Source organism: Staurois parvus, unplaced genomic scaffold (assembly GCF_062004578.1).
Source record: "Staurois parvus isolate SC_StPar_1 unplaced genomic scaffold, SC_StPar_1.0 ptg001051l, whole genome shotgun sequence".
Taxonomy (NCBI): Eukaryota; Metazoa; Chordata; class Amphibia; order Anura; family Ranidae; genus Staurois; species Staurois parvus.
Window position 1 is genome coordinate 4,339,325 of NW_028318847.1, and position 19,745 is coordinate 4,359,069.

The 19,745-nt window shown below is 41.4% G+C and overlaps 1 protein-coding gene across 5 annotated transcripts in view; it reads right to left on the reverse strand.

Moving 5' to 3' along the window:
* Nucleotides 1–14,689, reverse strand: part of KAT5 (lysine acetyltransferase 5) — a 44,200-nt gene extending 29,511 nt beyond the window's left edge. For 2 of the 5 annotated variants that reach the window (XM_089658084.1, XM_089658083.1), the window contains exons 1-6: nt 14,557–14,689; nt 8,536–8,602; nt 6,906–6,974; nt 4,208–4,344; nt 1,324–1,395; nt 1,116–1,196 (exon numbers count right to left, since the gene is read on the reverse strand). In XM_089658084.1, the coding sequence (XP_089514210.1) occupies nt 1,116–1,196; nt 1,324–1,395; nt 4,208–4,344; nt 6,906–6,974; nt 8,536–8,602; nt 14,557–14,565 (435 nt within the window). In that variant the 5' untranslated portion in view covers nt 14,566–14,689. The remainder of the gene's footprint in view (nt 1–1,115; nt 1,197–1,323; nt 1,396–4,207; nt 4,345–6,905; nt 6,975–8,535; nt 8,603–14,556) is intronic. The other 3 variants (XM_089658085.1, XM_089658082.1, XM_089658086.1) reach the window with 2 other exon arrangements.
* Between the last annotated feature and the right edge of the window lie 5,056 nt (nt 14,690–19,745).

Below are 19,745 nucleotides of genomic sequence, written 5' to 3' on the forward strand. Positions count from 1 at the left end.
CACATGTAATAAGCTCTTGTCCTCAAGAGGACAAGCAGGAAAAAATTAGGAAGAACTGGATATATTTATATATATATATATATATATATATTTTACTTTCACTGTTTCACAGTATAAATTAAGCCCTTTTAGTAGTGATTATCTGCTTTTTTTGTACTATAAAGGCCAATTTTTAAAAAATTATTTTTAACGCCATCATGTCAGCTGCTACTAAATATGTTAGAGACAGCAGGCACAGGGAGCTTGTATCAAACTACCTGCTTAAGACAAGTCAGTTTGTCATACATAATATCATATTACAATCATGTCTAGAAATCTGCAAGACAGCATATTTTTTTAATTTTTTTTTTCTTTAAATAAAGATTTTAATCTCTGAGACTGATATGTACCAGATTCAACCTCTAATATATATATATATATATATAAATAAATAAATAACTATACACACACACACACACACACACACACACACACACACACACATACATATATATATATATATATATATATATATATATATATATATATATATATCACACACACATATATATACACACACATATACATACACATATACATATATACACATTACACACACAATATGCTATTGTCAGAGTGGACAAGGTATTTTGTTCCCCAACCATATAGCTGGTTATTTTTTTTTTTACATATTAAATTATACTCGACAATTTTTTTTAAGTTTTTATCTGGTTCATTAAAACAATAAAATCGACCAACTAATCGATTCTGAAAATCATTATTTGCAACATTTTGTGTGCCATAAAATACATGCTATGTTTGTGGTCAGTATTTGGTTAAATAAACCTGATGACTTTCTGCATAAAAAATTTCTATGATAAATTGGTATATTATAATCTGGAAGCAATTCATAGAAAAAAAAAAAAAGACAACTCCTTGCTTTTTTCCCCCCCAAAATTACTAGCAAACAAAATGTAAAAAAGAAGCACACACACCAACCCCAAGTGTGCAAGACAGAAAAGGTCACTTAAACTGACCTTTACAGCAGGAAAAAAAAAATCTGACAAGCGATTACACACAAATATTAACAAAGGCAGTGACATACAAAAAAAACAGCTTCTTGTCGTATGTTTTACCTGCGGAAAGACTGAGGCCTGAGTGTTTTCTACCACTGGTGGAACTGGAGTGGCTGGCGATACTATTTCTACTTTCCGTTTCTGATGGAAGAGCAAAGTAACTTGTAAGCCATTAAAGGAAAATAAAATACAAGGAAAGTTGATCTTACGGAGAATACTGAAATCAGGGAAACAGATATGAATGGAAGTATGGGAGACGATATCTTACTGGAACAGGGAGAGATTTTCCTCCTCCCGCAGGGGCTGCAACTGGAGGTAGAATGAGTTCAGGAATCTTCCTCTGTGGAAAAGGAATGACACAGGGTCACACTTACGGATTTTACTTTATTAACCATTGCTGCACGAAAAAAACTCTTCTTAATGTATGTCACTGTGTGACAGAGGTTCAGAAATAATCTGCCTGTGTCATTATGTTTTAAGACTGACACTTATGCACACAGTCACCACCTGCCTGAGACAGGGGTGGCAAAGCAGCCATTTAAAACCAGACACAGATGAAAAACTCAAGCTGGATTGCCAAGCATTAAATGATTTTCTAGAGCTAAAACTAAAGTTCCCCACACAGACCAGATTTAAGACTTTTCCAATAAATTATATACACAAAAATTCAGAATCCAGCATTAGGTGAGAAAAACTACAGTGACCCTGTAGGGACCTGACGGTCTGAATCTAAAGCACAAAGTTAGTTGCATTTAACAAGCAGCAATATCTAGTAGATAATGATTATGCTCAGTCATTTCAGCTATTAATGATCTCTTTTGTTTGATCAATATAGGCAGCGATTACTAGTGAAAGCCAGATGTCTAAATTATCAGTGGATCTACAAATATAGATATAGCTGAAGTTATACCAATATTTCAACCCTACAAAAAAAAAAAAAAAAAACCCCACAAAAAAAACCACAAAAAAAACCCCACATCTTTCACCTGTGGCTTTCGCCAAAAATGTTTTTTTTGCACATTGCTCAATTCAGTTTGTGACTGGCTTACTTTAACTTCCTTAATTAAGAACACAATGCAAAAAAAATGCATCCCTCTCTCACAAGAATACCTTCATTTTGTAAGATGTGTGTTAGTTGTCCAAAATAATCTCTATTAGGTGGATTAAGGAAAGTTGGCATGCACTGAGCACCAGAAGCTTTTTGGACATTTCTGAATGCATTAAGTGATCATTACGCATCCTGGAAATCAGTGTGAATGTGGTGAAAGTTTGTTGTAGCTATAAAATCATATTTAAAAAAAATCTACTAAAATCTTTCATCTACAGCTATAACAATGGGATTCAGCACTCCCAGTCTAGAGGAGGGTCAATGAAACTTTAATTGTTTTCTTAATGTCTGTGAATGTGATATTCCTTTCAGCATTTACATGCAAAATGGTAACACCCGGTTGGATAAGGCCTTACAAAGAGAAGAGTTGATAATTCTAGTGTGGAAATCAACTCTACCACAAACTGATCATTTTTGGAAGCATGTTGGTAAGCTTGATCACATGATGGCTTTAATTCTCAGGCATTCCTGCCATCAAATATCTCTACAAAAATTAGCACTTTTGGTATCCAGCTCTCCGAATGGACGCTCGTTCATTTAGACTAGGCACATTTGGAGATTCCTGATGCACATGAGTGACATCTTTGTTATGGATTGAGTTACTGAGAACTTTACCGTATATGGGCCAGCCTGGTGGTGCCCACTTACACATCAAATATACATTTTGGAACAGGTTAGTCTGATAATATAAACTAAACAAATCCCAGCGCCAATCAAAGAAAGTATACAATTATGCAGCTGTGCACCAGTGAAAACCACCAATAATAAATAACACAAAAAACAGTGCAAAATTTAAATACATAAAAATAATCACAAATAAATAAATGTCCATGCAAAAAAATATATATAATATTTCAAACATAAGTCCTTATTTTCCCAAAAGGATTTTCAAAACAATGTTCCAAAATGTGCTTCCACCTAATCACCACGTGAAAAATAATATTGACCGCACTCACCAGATGGAGGTGAGCAATAAGCCTCATAGGATATAAGGAATCCTATAGCCCCTCAGGAAGAACTCAAATCGCCTTCACCCTGCTTAGATACAGCAATCGACTCCACTCTACTTCTCCATGGAATCCTCAATAGTGTGCAAGGAAAGAAAGGCTACATAGTGTAATACTGCCACTCAATACCATATAAATCAATAGAATAAGGACACTCACATGTTTCAATAAAATAACAGGCCTTCAAAACGCCCTGTGGGTGGGGCGAAATGCATTGATGCACTTCTGGTCTGCCGTCTTCTTGGCCTACGTCACTTACGGTATTTGGAACGCACGCCGACTTTTGTGGTTAAAGCAGCCATTTTTGAGGTGGAAAGCTGGTCATCCTCTACAGTGATCCTTAAAGCGTGAGATCCCTATATTTACAATTTGGAAACTTGTTCCTTTGAAGCCTTTGAGGCTATTAAACAAGGCCTGTTATTTTATTGAAACATGTGAGTGTCCTTATTCTATTGATTTATATGGTATTGAGTGGCAGTATTACACTATGTAGCCTTTCTTTCCTTGCACACTATTGAGGATTCCATGGAGAAGTAGAGTGGAGTCGATTGCTGTATCTAAGCAGGGTGAAGGCGATTTGAGTTCCTCCTGAGGGGCTATAGGATCCCTTATATCCTATGAGGTTTATTACTCACCTCCATCTGGTGAGTGTGGTCAATATTATTTTTCACGTGGTGATTAGGTGGAAGCACATTTTGGAACATTGTTTTGAAAATCCTTTTGGGAAAATAAGGACTTATGTTTGAAATATTATATATATATTTTTGCACGGACATTTATTTGTGATTATTTTTATGTATTTAATTTTTGCACTGTTTTTTGTGTTATTTAGTCTGATAATATATTTTTTTCATTACAAATGGCTACAATTAGCGCAAGGCAAGTATTGAATACCTGAGCTGATCCTGTACAATAAACTGCATGTTTTGTCAGCTGTCCAGTTTTTAAGGACTGCATTTCAATCCAAGCTACAATGCACATTTGGCACACACACAGAGGTGAAAATCTGCTTTTTATCATCTTGTCAGATTACTCACCACTTCTCTCTCTGGCGAGCTAGGCCTTGATCCAGAAAGCCCATTCTTTGTTGGAGTTTTTGCTTCTTTTTTTGGAAATTGAATTTTTTTCAAGTCTAAACGGTCATAAGTAACCCACTCATCTAGCCGCTTATTAACTGTAAGAATAAAGAAATAATTACCATTTTTGGTTTATATACCGCTATCATTTTCTACATTATGCTACAACATATGTTGTATTGGTTTGTTAAAGAGTAATGCCCCTTTTGTGGAAAAAAATAATACAGCATATACAATTGCTACACAAGTCATACTGTAATTTTATATTAAAAATTACCTTTCATTTTCAAACTGCAGCCACTCTAATTTTCTGTAAAATTCAATGCAATATGGCAACCAGTTCTGTATACCATTAGTGTAGAAAACACCTCTAAAAACATAATTTCCTGCTTGGGTTAAAAAAACTCTGCATTAGATACAAGTCAGGCTTTAGGCATCCTTTGCAGCAAAAAATGCCATTTTTGGTGAGAAACTCCCTAAGCCTTGATTCACATCTGTGCGGGTGCTGACGCTGCAGGACTGCATTCACACCACCCACACAGAGGAATGCGGGACCAGCAAGCGGGTGCCATTAATTCTTATGGCACACTGCCCACACTGGAAACTGCAACTGTACTGGGAACCTCGGTTCCTGTGCGGGCTGCGATTTCCCAAGTAGTGCACAGACTTCTTCCCTGCGTGTCCAGGGGCACAGGAGTCCATTCAAATGAATGGGCTCTCGTGCCCGTGCTAATCGCGGCCCGCACAGGTGTGAACCAGGGGTTAATGGCTTCTAAATAGACATAGAAACTGCAACTTTTCTCATTAGAACACTGAAAGTGTATCAGCTGATTGTACTCCCTTTTAGAAGCACACTGCGCAGGACATGGTCTAACACAGAGCTATTCCTTCTGCACAGAAACAGATAGGAATCTGCAACAAAAAATTTTAAAATCCTTGCAAAGTACATTGATCACTAGAGTGGATTATTTTTCTCTTAACAAAAGCGGAGTCACTCTTTAATATGACACAATAATATTTAACCTGTGGTGGGCGTGTTCATAAGACTGTAGCTCTGTGCCAGCTATATTGACTTTTAACATACACATGTACAAGTGTCCGCAGGAGCATGACTGACATATATATTTTCTATTTTCTACACACCGTGCAGTTTGCTGTAAGCAAAACTATTGCATCTCTGCACCTGATTAATAGAGGTGATTTTGCAGTTTTCCATATAGAAAACAGACACAGATTCTGTTGTAATGGATGTAGGCAGTTGGTACACTACTCACATCCCTTGTAGGGTTGTTAAGCATGCAGACTCTGCTTGTGTAGGGATTACACTACACGAGCAGAGAATGCAGGGTTAACAACTCTACTCCTCCTCTCCAGCTCTGAGCTGGGCAGGGACCAGTGATTGCAGAGAGATTGGAGTGTGCAGTTCCAGCTCTTATGGTCATGTGCTGTGTCTGTCAGACACGGCAGAACAGAAAACTGTATTCCTAATTAACAAAGGTGATTGTGCCCCTTTTGTTAATTAGGAGCAGGCTTTGCTCCTTTTTTATGTTTAGAAGAGCAATGCAAGCATGGTGCTTGCATTACTCTGTTAAAGTGGTTGTAAACCCTTACACGTACACATGAAGTGACTGGCTTCAGGTGATACACAGAGATAAAACAAATCCTCCTACATAAGTTGTACCTGTTTATTTGCAGTATTCTTTTCATCTGTTTAAAGTACTGAATTTATAAGCTTGTCTGAGAGTTCAGAAAAAAATGGGAGCAGAGGAGATGAAATTACACTCTGCAGAGCTCAGTAAGAAGAGCTCAGTGAGCTGAATGAAGGGAAGAGACACCCCCCCCCCCTCCACACAGCTCACAGGAACAGAACTGAGGCTCTCAATCTGCTGGAGGTCCCTCCCCGTAACCTTTTTCTATTGGTGTCAGAAAAACTTGTGAGAAGTGATTTATGCAGAGAGCAAAGGAATGAAACAGCAGACAGAAATGACACTTAGTGGGCTTAATTGAAACAAGTACACATTATAGAGGGATATGTTTTGTTCGTATTTCATGTCTGAGGTTTAAAACCACTTGAATTCCTCCAATTCAGTAGCTGTAGATAATTACTATGATTTCGCAGTGATCACCTGAGAAAAATCTGTCTCCCCCTGCCTTGTTCATACCATAACACATATTGCCACACATTTTGGCATTTGCTGTGTTGAGGTACTGGAGCTTCCAATTTAACAGATGGGACCATTCAGAGAAACATATGCAAACTGCTGACACAGCCCAGTAATGCGTTACAGAATACAAACAGTGAATGAAAACCTGCCTGGTATGAATGACCCCCTTAATGTCAAGGGGAAGAGATAGACCACTACATTGTTTCCCAGCACCCTTGGTAGTGGAAAGAGTTGTATACAGTATATTTATCTGTTCAACATGCAAATTACAAAAATGTTCAAACTACACTAGTTCTTACCCTGATACCCAGATACCCTGTTTTACCCAATTTAGGAACACACTAGTCAGCTTCTAATAACCCGAAAACTCTACAGCGCACCAGCTTCTGCAGGAAACTCTAAAACATAACATGTAATTTAAGTTTTTGAAAGCATTTAAAACATATTCTATTAAATTACCAAAATAATATTTTATGAATGCATAGCTTACTCACAGTCAATGTAGTGAACATAGAACAGCTTCTTTGCAGACAGGTCTTTAACACTCAGGATTTCTGCCAATGCTAAAAACAATACAGAAAAATAAAATCATTAACTGAAGGGCATATTGTCATTCCAGGGATGTTAGATTCCTATCGACTGACACCCGGAACATGTAGTTTCGGGCGTCGGGTAGGTAGTTTTTTTTCTACCTTTAGCTCACCTGTCAGGTGGAAGCATTTGGCGGCAGCGCTGCCGCCCGATTGCTTCCACACCGCATTACATTCAGTGGAGCAAAGGGGAGACAGGCAGGGTCTTTTAGACCCTGGATGCCTCAATAAAGAGAACCTGTCACCAAACAATCATCACATAGGGGGACTTTGTCCCCCTATGTGATGAAAAAAAAAATTAAGGCCCCCCCCACCCCCACATATATGCACGTACAAACGTAAAAGCTGGGGTGCCTACGCATGCAGATTGCGATACACGTCACATATCGCCGCGCGTGCCAGAATGAGAGCAATAATTCTAACACCAGACCTCCTCCGTAACGCTAAACCGATGACCTATAAGGAGCTGTAAAAGTGTCGACCTATAGAAAATATAGGGTACTGAGGTTCGTTGCCATTTCGCGAGCGCGCACAAATTTAAGGTTTGACAAGTTGGATATCTATTTACTCGGTGCAACCTCATCTTTTATATGTAAAAATAGGGTAATTTATTGCTTTTTTTGTACCCTAAAATTAACTTACTTGTATTTTTTACTGAAATTTTGTGGTAATATCACGTGACATAAAAACTGGAACTACCACTATTTTATTCTAGGGTCTCTGCTTTCAGAAAATAATGTTTGGGGCTTTTATGTAATCTTCAGGCCTAAAATGATTTTTTAAACTTGTGCAAAAAAATTAAAAACCGGCTCTGGCAATCGGTGCTCATTACACTGCAAGGTCTCTCCTCTCCCTGCTAGTCCCCGGGTGCGGTGCTGGAGAAAGGCAGGGAGGGGAGGAGGGGATAAACTGTGCAATGGTAAAAATATTAAACATTTAAGTGTGTGTTTTTGCCTTCCTCTGGATCAACTGTGGGTGTAGGATTATAATTTTTTTTTTTTTTTTTTAACGGTTGAACTGGATGGACTTTTGTCTTTTTTCAGCCAGACTCACTTTGTGCTAAAATATCACAGGATATTAAAATACACTCATAACTGACAGCTGGATTTAGATTTCTACATGACCCTCTTAGATTAAAGCTGTCCATAGATGGACTGAATGGCAGGCGGTTCAGCAGGGACTGGCCAAGATTAGGTCCATCTATGGATAGGCTGATTGTACATAAGTCGATCCATCGTCCATGTTGGATGGTTTTTACATGCGATTACTGCCAGCGGCTATAGTCGCTAGCAGTAATCATTGTGTTCTGCCGGCCAGGAGGGCTCTCTGTTGGCATAACACAATAGTGCTACAGGATGGTTTCTCCCATCAACACTGAATGTGTTGATGAGGGAATCAAGAGATTTTCTTCTTGCAACCCGTGGTTGCAGGAAAGAAAATTGAATCATCTATGGCTTGCCTTAGGGTAGATCACACACTGTGCATTTATTAAAAAATAATGAATCATAAACAAGAGAAAATCAGAATCACGTACGCCACTCCACTTCATTGTCTTGATTCTTGCGAAGGACAGGTAATCGACATCCTTCCACAACCTCTGCCTGAAAGTATGAAAGCAGTGTTAACACACAAATAGATCTTTTGTTTTTTTCTACAAATATAAAATATTAAAAATGTCCACCTTGAAAATAGTTGCTAATTCAGAACTCTATCAACAATACTTTGAAAAAGTCAGTTGTAAATATGACATAACAGTTGTTGAATACGTTAAAGAGAAAAATGCATTCAAACTGGTTTATATACGGCCGTCTTTGGTGTATGTAAACCCCAAATGTATTTTTGTCATATTTGGCATTATGTCTCATTTTTCTTAAGCAAATCTTTACTTTTGTGAATCTACTGAATTTTTATTTTCTGGACTTCCTACCAGTAAGGCCTCTTGCACACAGAACTGATGTTTGAACACCTACTTTTTTTAACGAAATTTCAGGCACTTGCTTTGCATGTACTTCCTGTAATTGCTCTGTATAGATTGTCTATGTATATCACAATCAGGATACCGCTGGAGCGCAGCAGGGCTTGCAGGAGAGCTAATACCTTTGTAAACACTCAGGGTGCAGAATCCAGAGCAAATGGTAGGGCTACAAACTGGCAGTCCAGAGAAATATGAAAGTAGTATTAAAATGCTGGAAAGGCACAGTCATGCAAGTATGCATCCTTGATGTTAACAGAGGCTACAAAGTCTCCCTGATGGAGGCTATGACGGACCTGGAGGATTTGTACTTGAGTGATGACATTTAAGGCCTTCAGATCAAAGATGCAGTGGATACCCCTCTGTAGTTTTGCAACAAAGAAAACGTTGCAGTAAGAACCTTAAAATCTTTCAGCCACTGGAACAATGGTGATAGCTCCATCGTTCAAAAGATCTGCAAAAGCAGTATGGAGGTCTGCTATTCTGTGTGGAGATACAGACAGGTTAGACAACATCAAGTAGGACAGGGATGTGGACTCTAGCTTGCAGGACCTGGAAACCATGTCTCTTATGCAGGCATCCAAGATGTCCAGGTGTGTTCACACCAGCGGCTGATGTGCAGTAGGAAACGGGCACCTCAGCAGTGCCAATGTTCCTTTTTTTTAATGAACTTTAGTGACATTTTATTACATTCTATTGGTCACCACCATGTGGTGCAAGATGGTGGATTGCATCACACTGCAATGGAAAAAAAGTAGGACTTGGATATGCTAAAGTAATAAAAAGTCTTCAAATTTACAGAACAAGTCCAGTTGAATATGACAAACCACTACTAGATAAAGCATATGTCAATTTGTTTGTGTAGGTTCACAGTGGGAAGCAAAGCTGAATACACAGCCGCTGGTATGCACTGGGAGACAAAATGCTGATGTGCCGATCCTGGCATATTACTTAATACACAACACTTATTGATGCATTTTTTTTTTTTGGAAAGGGTCAAGGACTTTTTTTTGCCCCGCAGCAGATTACGTTTTGCGTGTTACAGACTTCAAAGGACCCAAACCAAAAATGCAAGTGTTGCGTTTTTTATGCATTTTGTGGTTTTGTTTTTTTTTTGCTATTAGGAAAGTATGACAGTTATGTCCATGTAGTGCAACTTTACACTCTATGGCACTCAAATAGCATGAAAGTTGCACAAAAGTGCTGGAACCTTTATGTGTCCAAAGTCGCATGTTAGGGTTAAAGGTAGCCCTTGGCCCCAACATTTAACCCTAACCCTTGGCCCCAACATTTAACCTGAACCATAGCCATAACACTAGCCCCTAACCCTAACATTTAACTGTAACCCTAACATTTAACCATAATCATAGCCCTTAACCCTAACCATTAACTCTAAGCCCTAATCATAGCCCTTAATCCTAGCCCTACCTCTTAACCCTAACATGTGACTTTGGACACAAAGTTTGCTGCTACTTGAGTGCCAGAGAGTGTAAAGTCACATCAAAGTCGCACTACCTGAACAGAACTGTCATACTTTCCAATTAGCCTAAAACCCCCCCCCAAAAAAAAAAAAACACACTGCGCCAGAAAAACCCATCAACTGCAACCTGCATAGATGTGAACCTAGCCTTAAAGCAGTACTATACTTCATGTCAGCTCTGCGGTGTCCCAGAGCTCCTGCAGTAGTCGTTGACATTGTTGGCTGTTTCCATTAGCTAACATGACAACACTCCCGCAAATTTGTGGGGGATCATTCATCGCGGCAGATGCTGAAATTGTATGCTGAGCTGCATAGCAGACAGGCAGGTAAGAAACTTTAGAGCAAAAGAAACAGAGGCCGATTTACCTAAACTGGACAGTGTAAAATCTGCAGCTGGTCATTGCAGCCAATCAGCTTCTAACTTCAGCTTGTTCAATTAAGCTTTGACAATAAGTCCTGGTTCACACTGCTGCAACTTCAGGTGCGACATGTGATTTACAAATCGCATCTAATGTATTTCTATGGCACTGTCTTAATAGGTGCAATTTCAAGTAGCGAGATATTTTTTTCACCACTTTAGTGCAACTTAACTCTCATAGACTATAAGGTAAATGGCACTGAATTCGCACCTGTGTCTATATAAGTGCTACTTTTAAGTCGCTCTTTAAATGCGACCAATTCACACCACTTTTAATTTTCACTCAGTGTGAACCAGGATGTAAACCCGGAAGCTGATTGGTTTCTATGAAGAACTGAACAAGATTTTGCTCTCTCTAGTTTTAGTAAATCAACCCCATTGAATATCTCTTCTGCAGTTAAAAATCTGCCTGTTTTGGTAAATCAACAGTTGATTGTACAAAGATTGCATGTTCAGACAGTAACATGTTGGGTGACCCTTAGAATTATATCGAACTGCCCTGTGCTGGAACTTTAGTGGAGATCTAGATCACTGTGAGAGCATAGTGATCCAACAAGCCCCCAACAATATGTACCTATCACCAATTAGTTTACCTTTGTAATATGTTCCAGCTCTTGCTTCCTCTCAACCCCAAAACCCCCAGCCTCTGACAGCCGCAGGGGATCCTCCCCACATCTGATGTCACAATTTGAAAAGAGGGCAGCCATGCGGGGCTCAGCCCACGTGATTACGTAATTAATTCACCCAGTTCTGTGACAAAACTACAAGTACTGCTGTCCACTGCTGCCTAAGGCTTGTATTTCTCAATGAACCATGAAGGAACTGCTGAGAAATTTTTCAGTTCTTCCTGCCATTCAGTAACTGCCCATTCAGGAGGTGTGGGCAGACAATGTACTGAGAATCTGCAGGAGCCTGCCATTGCACCTGCGCTCTGTTGATTGTGGGTGTAATGCTTTACAGGCTCCTGTGTGAAAAAAAAAAAAAAAATAATAATAATAATAATAATAATAATAATAATAAATCCACTTTTTTTTTACCTGCAAAAAGATGTGCATTTATATATATATATATATATATATTTTTTTTTTATAAAAAGGTGAACTTATCTTTTAACTGGATTTGCAGACGGCATGTAATACTGTTGTGCTCTGTGTGATTTTTATTCTTTCCCTGCTCTATTCAAAACTAAAGCCTTTGCCAGTGGAGGGCCGTGCTACCCTGCACAAGTGTTCCATGCATACCTGTGCAGGCAGTCCCTTTCATGTCAAATGGGACACAGAGGTTGCAAGGACACAAATCTGACATCCGTTCACCTGCACAGATGTCAGATTGGGATCAGCGTCTGTGCATCCCTGTGCAGGCAGTCCCTTTCATGTCAAATGAGATACAGAGGCTGTACGGACGCAAATCTGACATCCATTCACCTGCACAGATATCAGATTGGGATCAGCGTCTCTGTATCTTTGTGCGGGCAGTCCCTTTCATGTCAAATGGGACACAGAGGCTGCACATACAAAAATCTGACATCCATTCACTTACAGAGATTTTAGATTGGGATCATTGTCTGTGTCCGTGCATCCCTGTGCAGGTAGTCCCTTTCATGTCAAATGGGACACAGAGGCTGCACAAACGCAAATCTGACATCCATTCACCTGCACAGATGTCAGATTGGGATCAGAGTCTGTCTGTGCAGCTGCTCCATCCCAAGTGACATCAATGCAGTTGCCTGCATGGAGATGTATGGAATACCTGTGCATCATCATGCAGGTAAACACAGCCCTCCATAGGCATACACTTTAGTACCCTGTGTGAAAGAGGCCTAAAAAAAGGTTTTGTCTTAAAGCGGAGTTCCAGTTGAATAAAAAAAATAAATAAATAAAAGTCAACAGCTACAAAAACTGTAGCTGCAGACTTTTAAATAAAGACACTTAACCGTCCCTTGGTCCAGTGGTGCCCTCACTACGTCTGGTTTCACCGGCCGTCTTCTCTCCTCAGCGCCGGCATCCTTATGCAGGCCATAGACTTCCAATAAAGTTGACGAATTATCGGCCGATAAAAAAAATTGGCTGATATTCGGATCATTAGTGGGGAAATCGGTCGGCCGTTTTTCGGAATTTTAAGACATTTAGAAAATTGGCCCTGCTGGAAAATCGTCAAACGATTTGGTTGTTCGGCCGATTTTCACAGTAATTATGGTCAATTCGGCCGTTCTTTTTGCAGATTTTCAAATAAATTGAATATGAAGAAAAAGAAGAAATAGAATATCAAGAAGAAGAAGAAATAGATTTTGCAGGAGAAGAAGAAATAGATTTTTCAGGAGAAGAAGAAATAGATTTTTCAGGAGAAGAAGAAATAGATTTTTCAGGAGAAGAAGAAATAGATTTTGCAAGAGAAGAATAAGTGCAAATAGTGCAAATAAAAAAAGTATCACGGACAGTACTCAATTGTTTCTGTCGCAAATGCACTAATACGGCTACAATCACCTCATGCAAGAGAAGGAGAAATCGATTTTGCAAGAGAAGGAGAAATCGATTTTGCAGGAGAAGAAGAAATAGATTTTGCAGGAGAAGAAGAAATAGATTTTGCAGGAGAAGAAGAAATAGATTTTGCAGAAGGAGAAGAAATAGATTTTGCAGAAGGAGAAAAAGTTGCAACATTGTATCTATTTGTATCCATTTCGGATACAGATGTTTCTATTCGGATACAAATAGATACAATGTTGTTTCATCTTCTTATGCATTATCTATTTCTTCTGTCAAATATAATAGCGGACACCGCTATTATATTTATTGCCGGCCGTAGACAGGACGAAAACCAGATGACTTTTTTTTTTTACAATGGTAGTAACGTCGGCTGACTGAACAACCGATTTTACGATTTTCTAAATAAAAAAAAAGGCCAGATTTCTCCAAGTCTATGGCCTGCGTTAGTGTGGGCACCCAGCTGCGACAGCTTGCCAGCCAGGTGCTCACTGCGCATGTGCGAGAAGCGCTGCGCTTTTTGAATGGTCCCGTAGTCTTCTGGGATCTTTTAAGTGTCCCAGTAGACTACATGAAGGGAGAGGACAGCTTCCACTTCTGATCGCCTAGGCCAGGTGTAGGCAACCTGAAGCTCTCCAGCTATTACAGGACTACAAGTTCCACCATGCCTCTGCAAGTCATAGCTGTAACTGTCTGTTTTGTAATGTTGCAATGCCTCATGGGAAATGTAGTTCCACAACAGCTAGAGAGCCGCAGGTTGCCTAGGCGATTGCAGTGGGAGTGGGTACCTGTCAAATTCGGGTACCCGCTCACCAAAGGTGCCAAACCTTAACGGGGCGCGGGGGACAAAGCATTAAAGCGGAACTTCCCTTTTTGAATGGAGCTCCGCTTTAAGTAAATAAATATAATTTATTCTACATGTCTGATCATTGGATAACAGCCGTGACATGGCTTTGCTTCACACAACGTAGTGGCTGCTTTCCTCCCCACATTGCAGCACTGAAAGCAGCCCAGCTCACTGATAATGGATTTGACTGCCATGAAAACACAGGCCTCCGACGTGCCTTCTATTCATGAAACAGAAACAGCGCGGCTAGACCACGTGAGGAATCCTCACCTCTCCCCTACATTCATTTTCAGCCAGGAATAAGGAAGAATGAATGTACACAAAGATACCACTAAAGCTACTAATAATAAATCCTCACCTCCGCCATGTTGACTCTACGGCTTCTTCCGTCTCCCTTCCCCGCTGACTCCGCCTCTTCCCCCTGACCACCGAGCCTTGGGTTAACCTCACCGCGCCTGACCGGTGCAAGTTTTTCTTTTTCCTCAAAACACGTTGGATTTGCGATTCATATCCTTCACACAAAACCGTAAGGGATCGATTATGGTTGCTTTTGGAAAGGAAACTTAAACTAGGCACTTTACAAGTCAGCTTCGAAGGCGGGACAAAGAGGGCTTCTGCTCTGTAACGTGGAACGCAAGGTGCGCTTCACTGCAGAGAACAGGCTGAAGTTCCAGGAAGTGTGTGGTTGCATTTATGACGTACATTCAGCACACGATTCAATTAAAATGATCGCTGTTTCCCTTTAAAACAATTAAATAATTACCTCTGTTTATTGTTATAACATTACAGAATACATTGTGTTCAAATATATCACTGGGAAAGCAATATTGGGGAGGAGGAGCGCCTTCTGGTGTCTGTAGTTGGCTTTTCAGTGCCTGGTCAAAATTTCAAATATTTAGAATATGTATTGCCAAAAAATGTTTCATTTCTAGACAGTGTAGGGAATGGGTAAAATCCTCCCCAGGTGGTTTTTTATGTATGTTAGCAGAATTTCTCTTCAAAAGTGTTCTCTCTAAAAATATATTTTTAAATAACAAACATGTCACACTTCCCTGCTCCGTGTGATGGTTTTGCACAAAACAGCCAGATCCTCCTCTTCTCGGGTCCACCGCCTGTGCTCCTGGCTCCTCCCTCCACCTAGTGCCCCCATAGCAAGCTGCTTGCTTAGGGACACTCGTATGGGCTTGCTCTCAACCCGGCTCTGTGTATCCATAGACACACATAGCATAGCTCAGCTCTGCTTCCTGCTCACTGCCAGTGATTGACAGCAACAGAAGCCAATGGTTCCTGCTGCTGTCTCTGAGTCTATGAGGAGGGAGAGAGAGCAGAGAAAGACAGAGAAAGACACTGCTCCCATGCACAGCGCTGGATTGAGATCCAGCTCAGGTGAGTATGGGGGGGAGCTGCACTCAGAAGGTTTATTACCTTAACCACTATATATAGTATACTGGAATTTTTTTTTTATACTAGTAATGGTGGCGATCAACGACTTATAGCGGGACTGCAGCGGACATTCTGACACTGAAACTGACTAACTGTCACTGACATCCCAGTGACACTAATACAGTGATCGGTGCTAATAAAAAGCACTGCCACTGTACTAATGGCACTGGGCAGGAACGGGTTAACATCTGGAGCGATAAAAAGGGTTAACTGTGTGCTGTGTGTGCTCTTTACTGTGTAAGCATGCTGCTTTGTATTGCAGGGCACTGTAACATTACAGAATACACTGTATTTGTCTCTTTTCTCCCGTTTGTCTGAGGATCCCAGTCATCTACCGGCCCCCGGGCCCAGTTTCACGCTTTCTGGATGACTTTTCAGCATGGCTATCATACTTTCTCTCCTCTGAGGTGCCTGCCATCATCCTCTGCGACTTTAACATCCCAGTCAATGCTCCCACCCCTGCCACCACTCAACTGCTCAACCTAACTTCCTCTTTTAACCTAACACAATGGTCACAATCCACCACCCACTGCAATGGCAACACCGTTGACCTTGTATTCACCCACCTATGCACTACCTCTCTAACACCCCTTTTCCTCTCTCTGATCACAACTTTATAAGCTTCACACTCTCCCTGCCACCTACCCCCCATGCCTCCAACCAGCAAACCGTCACCTGTAAAAACCTTTATCACCTCAGCCCTGACCTTCACTCCGCTACTGAGCGCCTCTATGATGAAATTGCACCCCTGTCCTGCCCAGAGCTGGCCACATCTGCCTACAACAACTATCTATCATCCTCCCTGGACGCTCTTGCTCCTCTTTCTACAAGCAGAACCAGGCCTCGCCTCTCTCAACTCTGGCAAACATATCACACCAGAAGTCTCAAAAGACGCAGCCGCACTCTTGAGCGAGCATGGCGTAAAACTAAATCCCTGAAAGACTTTACCCTCTACAAATCTGCTCTTCTTAAATACAACTCCAGCCTCCACGCTGCTAAGGAAACCTACTATAACACTTTCATCAAGACACTCTCATCCAATCCTCGTCAACTCTACCCTTAATTCCTTACTCCACCCCCTACTGCCTCAGCCCACCAACTTACTTACTGCACAGGAGATTGCCAGTCACTTCAAGAAGAAGATCGACAAAATTCGTGATGAGATCTCCAGTGTCAAGCTTCCTCCTCTAACCAACATACCAGGCCCAACACCAAACTCAACACTCCTCCTTTGACCCTGTTACCACCAAGGAAGTTACCGATCCCCTTTCCAAGGCCCACTTCACCACCTGTCCCCTGGATCCTGTCCCCTCACAACTGTTGCAGCCTCCTTCCTGCTCTATCCTAAACTCTCTATCCCACATCTTCAACCTCTCACTCTCCATGGGCACCTTTCCCTCCCCACTCAAAAATGCACTGGTTACCCCCATTCTCAAAAAACCCTCGTTGGATCCCACCTGTTTGAACAACTTAAGACCCATCTCCCTGCTCCTGTTTGCCTCCAAGCTTCTCAAGCACCTTGTTCACAACTGTATGAACTGCTACTTCACTGACAACAACCTTCTTGATCCCCGACAGTCTGGCTTCCGCCCACAACATTCCACAGAAACTGCCCTACTAAAACTCACTAATGACCTACTAACTGCTAAAACCAACGGCCATTACTCCATACTCATACTCCTTGACCTTTCCGCTGCCTTTGGCACAGTCGACCACCTGCTCCTCCTCAGTAAACTCCACTCCATCGGCCTCCGTGACTCCATCGGCCTCCTGGTTCTCCTCTTACCTTTCTCAGAGCACTTTCAGTGTCACATACAACTCCTCCTCCTCCGCTCCTCTTTCTGTTGGGGTACCCCAAGGTTCTGTTCTTGGGCTCCTCCTTTTCTCTCTCTATACTTCCTCCCTGGGCCAACTGATAACCTCCCATGGCTTCCAATACCACCTCTATGCTGATGACACCCAGATCTATCTCTCCACTCCCCAGCTCACCCCCTCAATCTCCTCACGTATCACAAATCTACTAAGCGACATATCAGCATGGATGTCACATCACTACCTCAAACCCGATCCTCCACTCACGACCATTAAGATCAACAGCACAACCATTGGTCCTTCCCCTCATGCCAGGGTGCTAGGCGTAATCCTAGACTCTGACCTCTCCATTGGGCCCCACATCCACTCACTGGCTAAATCCTGCCGCCTCAACCTGCGGAACATTTCCAAAATCCGCCCCTTCCTGACCAATGACACCACAAAACAACTTATCCATGCCTTGGTTATATCCCGCCTCGATTACTGCAACTCCCTCCTCACTGGTCTACCGTTACACAGGCTATCCCCCCTTCAGTCTATTATGAATGCTGCTGCTAGACTCATACACCTTACCAGCTGATCAGCAACTGCTGCCCCTCTCTGCCAATCCCTTCACTGGTTTCCACTAACCCAACATATAAAATTCAAAATACTAACCACAGCTTACAAAGCCATCCACAACACTGCCCCTAGCTACGTCACCAACCTCATCCACAGATATCGGTCAAATCGCCCACTCCGCTCCTCCCAAGATATCTTCCTCTCTAGCTCCCTCATCACCTCCTCCCACGCTCACCTCCAGGACTTCTCCAGAGCCTCTCCCATCCTCTGGAACTCCCCACCACAGCATGTCCGGTCAGCCCCCACTCTGTCTGCCTTTAGGCGATCTTTGAAAACTCACTTCTTCAGGGAAGCCTACCCCACCTCCACCTAAGAACTGTACTTGAATCACCTCCACCAGATCATCCCCCGCAGCTATCACCTTTTTTATCATCTCCCCCTTCCTTTAGATTGTAAGCTCCACGAGCAGGGCCCTCACATTCCTTCTGTACTGAAAGTATTGTAATTGTGCTGTCTCCCTTATATTGTAAAGCGCTGAGAAAACTGTTGGCGCTATATAAATCCTGTATAATAATAATAATAATAACTGGAGCTGTATTGTTTTCAGGCAGGGACCCGGTGATTGACAGCTGTAGTTGGCTTTGGTGGCACCAGTAGGGCACGCACACGCACGACCCCTACCCTGAAATACAAAATCATCTATATATACAGGATTTTGCGCAGCCTTGCCGCCCTGTAGCAGTAGTTCTGCTATAGGGCGGTTGGGAAGCTGTTAAAGTGGCAACCCTACTCTCTCAATCAACATTGACTATTTTGAATCCTTATGCTGCAAGGATTGGTAAATAGATAGAAAAGTATATTATATTTACTTGTTGTAAACTGTTTTTTTTACATTTTGTTTAGTTACTTCCTGGTTTTCATGTCTAAGCAAATTATGTCATACATCCCAGGAGTCTTCAGTAGGAGAGGAGGGGCTTTCTCAGCTAAGCACAGGCTCCTATCTGCATGCCTGAGCTAAAGGCAGATGGATTCCAGGAAGTAAATGCTACATGACTCATCTGTTCTTACTCAAGATGGCCACTGTCAAAAATACTATGGGATGTTTTTGTAAGTAATTTCCCTGCAAAATAAAGCATGGAGACTTGGATGAGGCAGTTTGTTTTGAATATTAAAAATTAGTTAAATAGCACTTTTGGTTTGTGGTGCTCAGATACAGAGTAGTTCCGCTTTAATGCAGAGAATGCAATAAGGTCAAAAAACCTTCAGATTTTAGAATCACTTTAAACTGCACACAGATGGATCAAACTTTGTCCTGTTCAGCAGGGACCAGTCAAAAATTTATGGTTGTACTCGCTCAGAAGACGTTGATCTAGCTATTGACTTCTATTGAATGGGACTTGAAAAACAGTCCTGCTGCCAGAATACCATGGCACAGCAGGGAGTATGCCTTCCTACACCTGAATGTGTGGGTTCGGGTATCCGTTTGTTGATCTGACTGATTAAAAAAAATGAACTGCCTGTGGCCAGCCTTAGACAGTTGTCCCTGAAACAGGTGTCACGTTAGAAGATACCTCTTCGGGGGACAGCTCTAAACCTTCGGATTTCCCCTCACTCTCTTTCTCAGTGACAATGGATGCTATTACAAATAGTGTGTGTGGGGGGGGGGGGGTAAATCACCCCAATAGGAATTTAGACCTTAATTCTTCATGGTTTCCTTAACTGGGCATTCCT